The sequence below is a fragment of the Chiloscyllium plagiosum genome, chromosome 24 (assembly GCF_004010195.1).
Source record: "Chiloscyllium plagiosum isolate BGI_BamShark_2017 chromosome 24, ASM401019v2, whole genome shotgun sequence".
Lineage (NCBI taxonomy): Eukaryota > Metazoa > Chordata > Chondrichthyes > Orectolobiformes > Hemiscylliidae > Chiloscyllium > Chiloscyllium plagiosum.
Genome location: NC_057733.1, coordinates 30837833 through 30853344, shown reverse-complemented (window position 1 = coordinate 30853344; position 15512 = coordinate 30837833). Strand labels below are relative to the sequence as shown.

The following is a 15512-nucleotide window of genomic DNA, read 5'->3' as shown; positions in this document are numbered from 1 at the left end:
CAGGTGAATCTGTGGCGGGTATGGAAGTTTCCTTTGGGGCCTTGGAGGGTGGTGAGGGGGGAGGTGTGGGCGCAAGTCTTGCACCTCCTGCGCTTGCAGGGGAAGGTGCCGGGAGTGGAGGTTGGGTTGGTGGGGGGTGTGGATCTGACGAGGGAGTCACGGAGGGAGTGGTCTTTACGGAATGCTGATAGGGGAGGGGAGGGAAATATATCCTTGGTGGTGGGGTCCACTCCCGGCACCTTCCACTCCACTCACTCCGTTGCAACCCCAACCTCACTATCCCTCCTACCTGATCTTTGAGGAGCCCTATTCGCTCCCTAATTAACCTTTGTGCTTAATGTATTTGTAAAAACCCTTTGGATTGTCCTTAACACTATTTGTCAAAGCTATCTCATGTTCCCTTTTTACCCTCCTGATTTCCCTCTTAAGTATATTCCTACTGGCTCTTCTAAGGATTCACTTGATCTTTGCTGTCTATACCTGACATATGCTTCCTTCTTTTTCTTAACCAAAACCTCAATTTCTCTAGTTATCCAGTATACCCTACACCTACCAGCCTTTCCTTTCACCCTAACAGGAATATACTGTCTCTGGACTCACGTTATCTCATTTCTCATTTTGCAGCCATCCCTTTAGCTGCGAACATCTGCCCCCAATTAGCTTTTGACAGCTCTTGCCTAATACCATTAAAATTAACCTTCCTCCAATTTATAACTTCGACTGTTAGGTTTGGTCTATCCTTTCCCATCACTATTTTAAAACTAATAGAATCATGGTCGCAGGCCCCAAAGTACTCCCCCACTGACACCTCAGTCACCTGCCCTGCCTTATTTCCCAAGAGTAAGTCATGTTTTGCACCTTCTCTAGTCAGAACCTCCACATACTGAATCAGAAAATTTTCTTGTACACACTTAAATTCCTCTCCATTTGAACCCTTAACACTATGGCACTATGTTTGGAAAGTTAAAATCCCCTAACATAATCACCCTATTGTTCTTCCAGATAACTGAAATCGCCTTACAAATTTGTTTCTCAATTTCCCACTGACTATTGGGGGTCTATAATGCAATCCCAATAAGTTGATCATCCCTTTCTTATTTCTCAGTTCCACCCAAGTAACCTCCCTGGATGTACTTCTGAGCATATCCTCCCTAAGTATAGCTGTAATGCTATCCGTTATCAAAACATCCACTTCCCCTCCTCGCTTGCCTTCCTTTTTATCCTTCCTCTAGCATTTGTATACCAAACATTAAACTGCCAGTCATGTCCATCCCTGAGCCACTTTTTTGGTAATTGCTATGATATCCTAGTCCCATGTTCCTAACCATGCCTGAGTTCATCTACCGTCCCTGTTAGTCCCCTTGCATTGAAATAAATGCAGTTTAATTTATCAGTCCTACCTAGATCTCCACTTTGTTCCTGCCTGCCCTGACTGTTTGACTCACTTCCTTTTTCAACTGTGCCAGTCTCAGATTGATCTCTTTCCTCACTGTCTCCTTGGGTCCCACCCACCCCCTCCACCTTAATCATTTAAATCCTCCCGAGCAGCTCTAGCAAATCTCCCTGCCAGTATCTTATTCCCTTTCCAATTCAGGTGCAATCCATCCTTCTTGTACAAGTCACTTCTACCCCAGAAGAGATTCCAATGAGCCAAAAATGTGAATCCTTCTCCCATACACCAGCTCCTCAGCCATGCATTCATCTGCTCTATTCTCCTATTCCTACCCTCACTAGCTCATAGCACTGGGACTAATCCAGATATTATTACCCTTGAGGACCTCCTTTTTAAATTCCTGCCCAACTCTCTGTAATCTCCCTTCAGAATCTCATTCTTTTTCCTTCCTATGTCATTGGTACCAATGTGTACAATGACCTCCTGCTGGTCCCTTTCCCCTTTGAGAATATTCTGCATCCTCTCCGAGATATCCTTGATTCTGGCACCAAGGAAGCAACACACCATTCTGATTTTCACTGTTGGCCACAGAAACGTCTGTCTGTACCTCCGGTTAGAGAGTCCCCTAACACGATTGATTGCTTGGAACATGATGTATTCCTCATTATGTTACAGCCTGTCTTGGTACCCACATTCTATATCTGTTTGTGCTGCATTTCCTTGAAAGTCTATCACCCCCTACATTTTTCAAAACAGCATACTTGTTTAAAACGGAGATATCCACAGAAAACTCCTGTACTACCTGCCTACCTCTCCTACCTTTCTTGGAGTTAACCCATCTACCTGACTGTATCTGTGGCTTTTCACCATCTATCTATCACACCCCCTAGCTTTTGTAAATTCCTCATTGTCTCTTAACTGTCACTCCAACCATTCAATCTGACAGGATTCACAACCAATGACATTTATTGCAGATCTAATCCTCAGTAACCCGGAAATGCTCTCAAAGCTCTCACACATGACAAGAAGAGCATATCACTCTACTAAAGGCCATTTTGCTCCTTCCAATCTATAGATCAGAAAATGACACCATCTTGTTGCTCTACAAAACACTGCTCCAGGCTAACTTATTACTTATGGTTTATATTTTTAAAATTTAATCAAGAGACGGATCCCAATAAAAAACATATAATCAATATTGAACCCACTTTACTCACTATTGTAGATTTACAGCAAGGCTATACTTAAAACTATTCACTTATCTGTTTCTGTGCTGTGACATCTTCCAAACAGGTTCCTTCAAGATCAGCTGTGAATTTTGCTATTTGTTAAGTTTTCCTTGACACATTTCAACGCCCAGCAATACATGAATTCAAACAGGAAGGCAGTAACTATGCAGATTCGCTGCTGTGTCAGTTAGCAGTGCAAATTTCTCTCTCTATATCCCTTACAGACCATGTGCTTGCTGCCTTTGTCTGTCTTTCTCCCTTTTAAAAGCTCTTCTCCAAAGTTCCAAAACAATGCAACAGCATATAAAACAGTAATTGCTGCTCCTCCAACACCAAAAATACCTCAAAAAAGGAGCAGCTGTTACAGTTACAAATTTTTCCCATCCTCCATCTTGGATTACCTAGAATCTAAGTGTTTTTAAAAAAAATCTTGAAAACCTTTTGCCTAAGGCAGTATGTGATAGCTCTAATCAAATTGGCCCTAAAACCTATTTAAGTCAGCCCTTTCAGCAACTCTGCCTCGCACAACACTTTTGAAAAAAGCCACGGATAACACAACCTTGTTAAAGGAGTATCATCATCACAAGAGCATTGTGTATCAGTTCCAATGACAACATTCTAATTTTCCAGGCTTCCAAGTCCTTCATTGACTTCTGTTGGCTCAGAAGATTGTGCACATTGTTTTCTAAAAGAAATATGTAATTGCTTGGGTTTTAAAGACTGAAGTTGTACATGAACCATGGTTGAAGAGAAAAATACAGCATGCTGTGCTGCAAAACATCTGCCCTGAATATTTAAACAACCACCATATAAGAAAGAACTCTGATCTTCTATGGCTCTTTTGATGTTTTAAGGGGCTTGTAAAAATAAAAACGATGAATTGTTGGCGCTTGTTCATCTACATCATGGCTGGCCATTATCATTCCATCTGCGAAGGATGGAACTGGAACAGAGAGAGCTTAAAAAGCTACATTATGAGAGGTTTATCAAAGCATTTAACTTGCTAATTAGTGGGGAGTAAAAAACATAATTCCACTGCTATGGTTTGGTGGGTTGTGGAAATCAGAGGAAAGTGGCAACTGATTTTTCACTATCTCCAGTGAACTGATGGGAAGCATGAGGGTTAATCCTTTTGGGGACATCTTGTGTGTACCAAGGACACAGCGTCCAAGGTAGTATACCCTCTTGTGACTCCACCTAACACCCTCCTACCCTCTCCTTAACTGCCTAGATTCCATTATCCCGCCCCACCCCATGAATTAGGACAACCATTGGTTTGGCGTCGACAATGCCTTTTTTCAGGGACTCCTTGTCCCTGAGGGTTGGTAATGCCATGCACCCTTCCCCCCCCCTTGTAATACAACTGTGGTGAACCTCTTTTAAAATTAGTCATCTCATGACCAACCGTTTCTTCTGGAGGGGTGATTAATATCACTCCCTGCAAAAGTTCAGCCCAACGTTTAATCAACTAAATTGTGCTGAAGCAAACAGACAAAAACAAGAACCAGTAATAAACATGTTCACCAGCTTAAGCTAACAGCACATATGGCATGATGCCAAGTGGGTCTGTCTGGCTCCTTTTCTTGGCTTTGTAAATGTTGTTTTTGTAAACACTATTCCATGGTGGTTCTAATATAGTGGGATGTGCTGTTTTCAATTACCTGGCAGCAGCTCTATAGGAAAATTAGGAGCAGCAAACCTGAAACACTGCACTATTTTTCAATGTTTCCAGATTCTCCAAATAATGACCTGAAACACGATCACTCTGAAACAATCTGAGTAGTTGAAGGAGCATGTGAAATAAAGAAATGGTCTGAAGTATGAGACAGTCGGTGACAGTAAGTTAATGCTTGGATATGACTTGAGCAAATAAGCCATTATGGTGGCTTCAGTGTAGCACTAAGAGAGATCTGCATTGTTGTAGTTGACACCTTTAAATTAGATATTTCACAAAGGTCAACTCATCCATGTCGAAGGCTGTGTAGTGCTATAAGAAGAAGAGCTTGGAATTTGTCTGATCCCCTTGCCAGTATTAAAAAAAAATTCTGGATTATCCAATTACATTGCTATTAGGCAGGAACTGGGGTGTCTAAATTGGGAACAGATGTTCTCAGGGATATGCAGTGGGCGGCACGGTGGCACAGTGGTTTGCACTGCTGCCTCACAGCGCCAGAGACCTGGGTTCAATTCCCACCTCAGGCAACTGACTGTGTGGAGTTTGCACATTCTCCCCGTGTCTGCGTGGGTTTCCTCCAAGTGCTCCGGTTTCCTCCCACTGTCCAAAGATGTGCAAGTTAGGTGAATTGGCCATGCTAAATTGCCCATAGTGTTAGGGGCAGGGGTAAATGTAGGGGAATGAGTCAGGGTGGGTTGCGCTTTGGTGTGTCGGTGTGGACTTGTTGGGCCGAAGGGCCTGTTTCACAGTGCTGGATAAGTTTGCCTCACTGAGGCAAGGAAGGGATGGTAGGGTGTAGGAACCTTGTGTGACATCTAGTCAAGAGAAAGAAAGAAGCTTACTTAAAGTTGAGGAGGCTGGGATCAGACAGGGCTCTAGGGGGTTTCAAGATAGCCAGGAAGGAACTGAAGAATGGAGTAGGAGAGCTAAAAGCAGGCATGACAAAGCTTTAGCAAGTCAGATTAAGAAAACCCGAAGGCATTCTACACTTATGTGAGGAACAAGAGGATGGCCAGAGTGAGGGTACGGCTGACCAGGGATGGTTGAGGGAACTTGTGCCTGGAGTTGGAGAAGATGGGGTGGTCCTTGATGAATACTTTGTTTTAGTATTCACTCTGAGAGGGACCTTATCGTTTGTGAGGATAGTGTGAAACAGGCTGATGAATGGGTTGATGTTAAGAAGGAAGATGTGTTGAACGTTTTGAAGAACATAAGGATAGGTAAGTCTCCTGGGCCAGACGAGATATAATCAAGGTTAGTACAGGAAGTGAAAGAAGATATTGCTGTGATTTTGGCAATGATCTTTGCGTCCTTACTGTCTACTGGAGTAGTACCAGATGATTAGAGGGTGAAAATGTTATTCCCTTATTCAAGAAAGTGAATAAGGATAATCCTGGAAATTACAGACCAGTCAGTCTTATATCTATGGTAAATTATTGGGGAGGATTCTGAAAGACAGGATTTATGATTACTTTGAAAACCATAGTTTGATTAGAGATATTCAACATGGCTTTGTGAGGGGCAGGTCATGCCTTACAAGCCTTATTTATTCTTTGAGGATGCGACAAAACACATTGATGAAGGTAGAGCAGTGGATGAGGTGTACATGGATTTTAGCAAGGCATTTGATAAGGTTCACCACGGTAGTCTCATTCAAAAAGCAAGGAGGTGTGGGATATAGGGAAATTTGGCTGTCTGGATACAGAATTGGCTGGCCCATAGAAGACAGAGGGTGGTAATAGATGGACAGTATTCAGCCTGGAGCTTGGTTATCAGTGGTGTTCCGCAGGGATCTGTTCTGGGACCTCTGCTCTTTGTGATTTTTATAAATGACTTTGATGAGGAAGTGCAAGGGTGGGTTAGTAGGTTTGCTGATGACACGATGGTTGGTGGAGTTGTGGATAGTGTGGAGGGCTGTTGTAGGTTGCAATGGGACATTGACAGGATGCAGAACTGGGCTGATAAGTGGCAACTGGAGTTCAACCTGGAGAAATGTGAAGTGATTCATTTTGGAAGGTTGAATTTGGATATAATGTTAAAGGCAGGATTCTTGGCAGTGTGGGGGAGCAGAGGGATCTTGGGGTCCATGTCCATAGATCCTTCAAAGTTGTCACCCAAGTTGATAGAGTTGTTAAAAAGGCATATGGTGTGTTGGCTTTCATTAGCAGGGTGATTGAGTTTAAGAGCCCTGAGGTTATGGCACTGCTCTATAGAGCCCTGATTAGATCACACTTGGAATATTGTGTTCAGTTCTGATTGCCGCATTATAGAAAAGATATGGAAGCTTTAGAGAGGGTGCAGAGGAGATTCACCAGGATGTTGCCTGGAGGGAGGCTGTGTCTTATGAAGAAAGGTTGAGGGAGCTAAGGCTTTTCTGATTGGAGCAAAGAAGGATGAGAGGTGACTTGATAGATGATGAGAGACGTAGATTGAATGGATAGCCAGAGACTTTTTCCTAGGGCAGAAATAGCGATCACAAGGTGGCACAATTTTAAGGTGTTTGGAGGAAGATTTAGGGGAGATGTCAGAGGTTGGTTCGTTACACAGAGAATGGTGGGTGTGTGGAATGCACTGCCAGCAGTGGTAGTAGAGTCAGATAAGTTAGGGACATTTAAGCAACTCTTGGATTGGCACATGGATGATAGTAAAATGAAGAGTATGTAGATTAGCTTGATCGTAGAGTCGGATAAAAGGTTGGCACAACATCGAGGGCCGAAGAGCCTGTACTGTGCTGTACTATTCTATGCTCTATATTCTATGTTCTATCTAGCAACCTATTTCATTTGTTAAATGTGGGACCATGCTGGATGAACAATTGCTGCCATGTTTGTCTATGATAACTTCAGGCTTGTTTCTCTTTCTTTAGGTTTTATTTCACATAAATACTTATTTAACTGTAATATGCTTTTAAGAGGTTCTGAGGACAAATCAGATGCTATATACTCAAGCTTTTTACCATTTTTCCATTGAAATAGTACAAATGTTAAGGTTGTTTATAACTTGTGTTTGAAGCAATGAATGCACGGTACTGTGTGGTCAAATTATTGTCACCTATTTGCCATGAAATGTTATCATAAGCGTTCTTGGTCACCTCGTCAATTTTTTTCCATTATGACTTCTAGTTGAAGTTGCCAAAGTAAACTTGCCACGCTGTAATTACACTCAGCTGCATTGCTCCTGAGCACCACTCCCTCAACAGCACCACTTGCTCAATAAATGATTGTTATCTCATCATCTGGGCCTCCGGGCCCAGCCTGTTGATTTACATTTTTTATTTACACGTATGTTGGAGCTAGAAAGAAAGATAAATGAACGAACTAGACCTAAAGGAAGAGACACATTCAGATGGCATGGGAGACAAGATTGAACTAGGCACAGAGTAGACAGAAAACAGTAAAGAAAAGCAAAGAAGAAGAAAGGGAGAAAGAAAATAGTAGGTAGATAAGGAGAGAGAACAGAAACGTGGAAAGTTGCCAGGCAAAGGCACAGAGAGAGTGAAGGACATTGGAGTACAACCTCAGGAGAAAGGCATAATTGAAAGAGCTATTGATAAGACAAATCAAGCATAAATGAGCAGATAGCAGACAGGTCAATTGTATTGGAGGTGAACAACGTGTGGGGGTGGGGTTTGAAATAAGTTAGCAATCGATCAAGAAAATTCAAATCATTGCAGTTTAGAAGCATGAGAAGTGACCTTATTGAAATACATAAGATTCTTAGGGAGCTTGACAGGATAGATGTGGAAAAGCTCTTTCCCTTGTAGGGGAGTTGAGGACCAGAGGGAATAATCTCAGAGAAAGTGGTTGCCTTTGATGAAGAGATGAAAAGGATTACTTTTTCTTTCAGAGGGTGGTGAATCTGTGGACTTATTTACTACAGGAGACTGTCGAGGCTGGGTCATTAAGTATATTCAAGGCTGCAATACACAGACATTTAACCATTAAGGCAATATGGATGTTCATTGAATGCTGAAGTAGACTTGATGGGCCAAATGGTCTACTTCTGCTCTTAGGCTTTTACAACTTATGGTCTTAAGATATATTAAATCAATTGACAAAAGCACAAAAATACAAAGAAAAATGCAGGTCAGTTCAAATGATTACAGATGGAATATATTTTGTATTTAATTGATTTATCTGATGCTTGGACTGGGAGTAGGGAAATAAATGATTCAACTTATCATAGGAACATTGAAAATAGGAACAGGAGAAAATGCTATGGCCTGTCAAGCCTGTACTGCTTTTTAGTATGATCATGGTTGATCTTGGGTTTCAACTCTTTAAATCTTTGAGTGAAGAAATTTCTCCTTATCTCAGTCCCAAATGATTGGCTCCTCATTTGGAAATATTGCCCCCTTGTGTTAGGTTCTCCAGCCAGGGAACAACCTTCTAGTATCTGTCCAGTGTCAAGCTCCATAATAATCTTGAACACTTCAATGAGATCATAGCTCATTTTGCTAAATTACAGAGAAGATAAACCCAGTTTACTCAGCCTCTAGGACAATCCTTTCATCCCTGGGACCAATGTGGTGAACTTTTGCTGTGGTGCCTCCAATGCAATTATATCCTCACCTAGATATTCATGTCAAAGCCACGCACAGTATTCTAGGTGTGGTTTCACAAAATCCCCATATAATTATAGCAAGATTATTGTTGTATTGTAATCCCCTTGTAATAAAGGCTAACATAATATTTGCTTTCCTAACTGCTGCTAACATGTTGCATTCTTTGTACAACTGTGCTCAGGTCTTTCAATAGCATGCACATGCATAGGCTTCATGCTTTTTAAAAATATCAATCAGCTTTTCTGTTCTTAGGGCCAATGTGAGTAAACTCATATTTCTTCTTATGATGATCCATCCATCATATAGTTGTCCAATCACTTAACCTATCTATGTCTATTTGTAGACTGTTTCTGTTCAAATGGCTTGCATTTCCACTTAACTTTGGATTATCAGCAGACCAAGGTATATTTCTCTTTGTCTTCTTGTTTAAGTAATGAATATAGATTTTAGATATAGACCCCAGCCCTGATCCTTGTGGCATTCTACTAGTCATGCTTTAATTGGTAACAGTCTAAACGTGTGGTGCTGGAAAACCATAGCTGGTAAGTCAGCATCCAAGGAGCAGGAGAATCGACGTTTCGAGCATAAGCTCTTCATCAGGAATTAATTGGCAACATCCAATTTATCCATACTCTTTGTTTCCTATCTGTTAACATCTCCTCTATCAACGCTAAAAGGTCACTTCCAACACCAGTAGCCCTTATCTTATGTATTAACATTTTGTGTGACACCTTATTGAAAGTCTTTGGAAATTCAAATGTAAGTAGACAAGGTCTTTTCCCTGGGGTGTGGGAGTCCAGAACTACAGGGCAGAGGTTTAGGATGAGAGGGGAAAGATTTGAAAGGACTTGAGGGGCATTTTTTTCATACAGAGGGTGGTGCATGTATGGAATAAGCTGCCAGAGGAAGTGGTGGAGACTGGTACAATTACAATATTCAAAAGACATCTGGATGGGTGTATAAATTGGAATGTTTAGAGGGATATGGGCCAAGTACTGGCAAATGGGACTCGATTAATTTAGGATATTTGGTCAGCATGGACAAGTTGGACCGAAGGGTCTGTTTCCGTGCTGTACATCTCTATGACTCTATGAGGAGATGGGAGAGGCGCTAAATTTCCACTTAACTTTGGATTATCAGCAGACCAAGGTATATTCCTCTTTGTCTTCTTGTTTAAGTAATGAATATAGATTTTAGATATAGACCCCAGCCCTGATCCTTGTGGCATTCTACTAGTCATGCTTTAATTGGCAACAGTCTAAAAGTGTGGTGCTGGAAAACCATAGCTGGTAAGTCAGCATCCAAGGAGCAGGAGAATCGACGTTTCGAGCATAAGCTCTTCATCAGGAATTAATTGGCAACATCCAATTTATCCATACTCTTTGTTTCCTATCTGTTAACATCTCCTCTATCAACGCTAAAAGGTCACTTCCAACACCAGTAGCCCTTATCTTATGTATTAACATTTTGTGTGACACCTTATTGAAAGTCTTTGGAAATTCAAATGTAAGTAGACAAGGTCTTTTCCCTGGGGTGTGGGAGTCCAGAACTACAGGGCAGAGGTTTAGGATGAGAGGGGAAAGATTTGAAAGGACTTGAGGGGCATTTTTTTCATACAGAGGGTGGTGCATGTATGGAATAAGCTGCCAGAGGAAGTGGTGGAGGCTGGTACAATTACAATATTCAAAAGACATCTGGATGGGTGTATAAATTGGAAGTGTTTAGAGGGATATGGGCCAAGTACTGGCAAATGGGACTCGATTAATTTAGGATATCTGGTCAGCATGGACAAGTTGGACCGAAGGGTCTGTTTCCGTGCTGTACATCTCTATGACTCTATGAGGAGATGGGAGACGCGCTAAATGAATATTTTTCATCAGTTCACACAGGAAAAAGACAATGTTGTCGAGGAGAATACTGAGATACAGACTATTAGACTAGGTGGGATTGAGTTTCATAAGGAGGAGGTGTTAGCAATTCTGGAAAGTGTGAAGATAGATAAGTCCCCTGGGTCAGATGGGATTTATACTTGGATTCTCTGGTAAGTCAGGGAGGAGATTGCAGAGCTTTGATTTTTATGTCGTCATTGTCTACAGGAATAGTGCCAGAAGGCTGGAGGACAGCAAATGTGGTCCCCTTTTTCAAGAAGGGGAGTAGAGACAACTCTGTAATTATAGGCCAGTGAGCCTTACTTTGGTTGTGGGTAAATTGTTGAAAGGATTAGAAAAGATAGGATTTATAATCACCTGGAAAGGAAACATTTAATTAGGAATAGTCAACACTGTTTTGTGAAGAGTAGGTTGTGCCTCACAAACCTTATTGAGTTCTTGAGAAGGTGACTAAACAGTTGGATGAGGGTAAAGCAGCTGATGTGGTGTATATGGATTTCAATAAATTGTTTGATAAGGTTCCCCACGGTAGGCTTTTGCAGAAAATATGGCAGCATGGGATTGAGGGTGGTCTAGCCATTTTGATCAGAAATTGGCTAGTTGTAAGAAGACAGAGGGTGGTGGTTGATGGGAAATGTTCATCCTGGAATATACCGCAAGGATCAGTTTTGGGCCCACTGCTGTTTGTCATTTTTATCAATGACCTGGGTGAGAGCATAGAAGGATGGGTTAGTAAATTTGCGGATGACACTAAGGTTGGTGGAGTTGTGGACAGTGTCGATGGATGTTGCATGTTACAGAGGGACATAGATAAGCTGCAGAGCTGGGCTAAGAGGTGGCAAATGGAGTTTAATGCAGAGAAGTGTGAAGTGATTCACTTTGGAAGGAATAACAGGAATACAGAGTACAGAGCTAATGGTAAGATTCTTGGTAGTGGATAAGAGATTTTGGTATCCAGGTGCATAAATCCCTTAAGTTGCCACCCAGGTTGATAGGGTTGTTAAGAAGGTGTATGGTGTATGGTAGCTTTTATTGGTAGAGGGATTGAGTTTCAGAGCCATGAGGTCATGTTGCAGCTGTACAAAACTCGGGTGTGGCCGCACTTGGAGTATTGTGTGCAGTTCTGATCACCACATTATAGGAAGGATGTGGAAGCATTGGAAAAGGTGCAGAGGAGATTTACCAGGATGATGGTATGGAGGGAAGATCTTATGAGGAAAGGCTGAGGTACTTCACGCTGTTTTTGTTAGAGAGAAGAAGGTTGAGAGGTGATTAAACAGAGACATACAAGATGATCAGAGGATTGGATAGGGTGGACAATGAGAGCCTTTTTCCTTGGATGGTAATGATTACCACAAAGGGTCATAGCTTTAAGTTGAGGGGTGATAGATATAGGACAGATGTCAGAGGTAGATTCTTTACTCAGAGAGTAGTAAGACTGTGCAACACCCGCCCTGCAGCAGTAGTAGGCTCACCAACATTAAGGACATTTAAATGGTCATTGGATAAACATATGGATGATAATGAATAGTGTAGGTTAGATGAGCTTCAGATTCGTTCCACAGTTTGGCACAACATCAAGGGCCAAAGGGCCTGGAGGGCGCTGTAATGTTCTATGACTATATTGGATCCCATGCACCTACCCTCCAACTTACTTGTTGAAAAAGCTCTAATAAATTCGTTCATCAGGATTTACCTTTCATTAGATACAATCAATTGTTCTAATCATACTTTGCTTTCTCATTGATAAAAAATTAGATCATGCACTAGGAATATAGATCTCACCTGATTAACTGGTAAATATCACAAAACCCAGAGTCAACCCTCTCAATGTAAACAGAAGTGAAAGTGTAGAAAAATGACCGATTAATAGAAAAGATTTGTAGGAAACCACAAGAACATGCATTAAAAAAATCGTTAGTTCCTACTTTACAATAATGACTTACACTTGTTGTATGAATGGAAATGAAGTTATGTCATGCTTTGTGAGTTGGAGAGGAGGGGTATGTGATGTACTGACATTTTTTTATTGTCAAAAAATGTGTCGTTGGAAAAGCACAGTTGGTCAGACAGCACCTGAGGAGCAGGAGAGTCAATGTTTTGAGCATAAGCCCTTCATCAGGGCAGAGATTTAAGGGGGCTGAGAGATAAATGGGAGGAGGGTGGGGCTGGGGGAAGGTAGCTAGAAATGCAGTACGTAGATGAAAGTGGGGGTTGATGGTGATAGGTCGGAGTGAAGGGTAATATTAATAATAATAAATTATTATTATTTATATTCATATTATTATTATTCATTATTGACAACCATTGTTCATGCATTACAGAGGGAAGTTTGACTTAAATCTTATCATTGTTGCATTTAATCTTGAATTTTTGGTTTTCACTGCTTGTTGTATTATCACCACTCACCTTAAGCTAGTGGAAAAGAATACAGTTAGATGGTTAGACGCATCATTGTTCTGCCATTCTCACATTCCAATCACTTAATGTGAACTATCAACATCTTTTCTCCACCAACACTTCACACCCCACCACAGCCACATCCCTCCTCCACTATTGCTTAAACGCTGTCCCCTCTACACTTCATGTGAGCTCTGAAGAAGAGTCATCTAGACTTGGAACGTTAGTTTGCTCTCTCTCTCCATGGAATGCTGACTGACCTACTGTGATCTCCAGCATTTGTTGTTTTTAGTCCAGATTCCAGCATCTGCAGTAATTTGCTTCTCCAGTTGGATAGATACTGTCAGCCTGTGACAATTAGCTGTCTTTTTAAAACATTGTTTTAATTTTGTTTTAGGTGAGAAGGGTGACAAAGGGCCACGAGGATCTTACGGCAAAGATGGAAAAATGGGATACCCTGGACTACGTGGTCCGGCAGGTGCAAAAGGTTCAAAGGGAAATCCGGGACGGTTCGGAGAGCCATGTAAAATGTACTATGCAGCTTTCTCTGTTGGCCGAAAGAAAGAACTTCACAGTAACAATTACTTCCAAACATTGGTGTTTGATACTGTGTATGTCAATCTATATGATCAATTTAATATGTTCACAAATAAATTTTACTGCTCCATTCCAGGTATTTACCACTTTAGCTTAAATGTACACACCTGGAATCAGAAGGAAACCTATATGCACATCATGAAGAATGAGGAAGAGGTTGTCATTCTCTATGCTCAGCCCAGTGATCGCAGCATCATGCAAAGTCAGAGCATTATGATGGATCTGAAACAGAATGATGAAGTCTGGATTCGTTTGTTCAAGGGAGAACGGGAGAATGCCATCTTCAGTGATGGTTTTGATACGTACATCACCTTTAATGGCTACCTGATTAAACCAAACAGTGAGAATTGAGTGAATAATTAAATCAATAACACTTCAATGAATAGGGGACTGTCATTAGAAAGCAATAAGGAAGCTTACAAAAGGGAAACTCCATCTTTCTGTTATAAAAGTTGTTTTATGTCTCTTATCTCGATTTATAGCAGCTAAAATCAGTTTTGTTACTTGTATATTCTTTTTATTCAGCCTTTCCAAAACACAGAAATCTGTACTTGTTTTTGTAGTTTGCTTTCATTCCATGATGCTATAATAGGCACTGTCAGTCTTATCAATTCATGCAGTTTTGTTCATTCAGAGAAAACGGTGAAGATTCAGATCTCCCCTGTAATGCAGAAAGCAAGAATGCTATTTTCTGTGGCTGATATTAAAGTCTCTAAACATGGAGAATGTCACAACCAAACAGCCTGCTTTTCTAACCTGTATATGAATGTCCAATTTATACTCTGTTATCAAACTATCAGATAACAAGGTGTTAGTGAGTTATTTTCCCTCATTATCTGCGTTCATATAAATAAGAATGTTAAGATTATATATTATGGGATGAAATCACTGCAACAAAATCAAAGCTTCCACTCTGTGCCTATCTTGAGGGCTGAAAATGTGTTGCTGGAAATGCGCAGCAGGTCAGGCAGCATCCAAGGAATAGGAGAATCGACGTTTCGGGCGTAAGCCCTTCTTCAGGACACCTTCCTGAAGAAGGGCTTATGCCCGAAACGTTGATTCTCCTGTTCCTTAGATGTTGCCTGACCTGCTGCGCTTTTCCAGCAACACATTTTCAGCTCTGATCTCCAGCATCTGCAGCCCTCACTTTCTCCTCGAAGATTTTAACCTACTGCGAATCCTCTTACGAGGATGCCTTCCTTGAAGAAGCTCTCTTCCTCCCTCTACAAGGATTTCAGTGAGTCCCTCTCTCACTGCACACCCCAGGTCATCTCCTCTGCACAGAAGCTCTTCAGCCACGTTCTCAAACAGACTCGCTACCACAGCCACATCTCCTTCCTCGGCACCTGCCTATGGAACAGATTGATTCCTGAAGAAGGGCTTATGCCCGAAACGTCGATTCTCCTGTTCCTTGGATGCTGCCTGGCCTGCTGCGCTTTTCCAGCAACATATTTTCAGCTCTGATCTCCAGCATCTGCAGCCCTCACTTTCTCCGCCTATCTTGAGGGGCCAATTTTAGTGTAACCGGTGGGACAAGATTTAATCATTATTTTTCAATTGTCAAAGTAAACATGGAGTGATATTTAAAGGAGTTTAAAACCAGCAATCCACCTGTGCAGCAAGTTATTTTAAAATTAACCACAGTAATAATGTTTAAGATTCCTTGAATAAGTAAACCTTTTTATTTGTCAGTCTTTCTCTTAGCTCTAGTTTTGTTCTGGCGCCAGTTAGCTCAGTTAGGTGAATAGTTGCTTTGCAATGCAAA

The 15512-nt window shown here is 41.4% G+C and overlaps 1 protein-coding gene across 4 annotated transcripts in view; it reads left to right on the top strand.

Annotated features, from left to right (window-relative positions):
• Nucleotides 1–14710, top strand: part of c1qtnf1 (C1q and TNF related 1) — a 45221-nt gene extending 30511 nt beyond the window's left edge. For 3 of the 4 annotated variants that reach the window (XM_043714689.1, XM_043714690.1, XM_043714691.1), the window contains one exon: nucleotides 13548–14710. In XM_043714689.1, coding sequence (XP_043570624.1) covers nucleotides 13548–14098 — 551 coding nt within the window. In that variant the 3' untranslated portion in view covers nucleotides 14099–14710. Of the gene's footprint in view, nucleotides 1–9190; nucleotides 9264–13547 lie in introns of those variants that run through there. The other variant, XM_043714692.1, reaches the window with a different exon arrangement.
• Nucleotides 14711–15512: the final 802 nt, after the last annotated feature.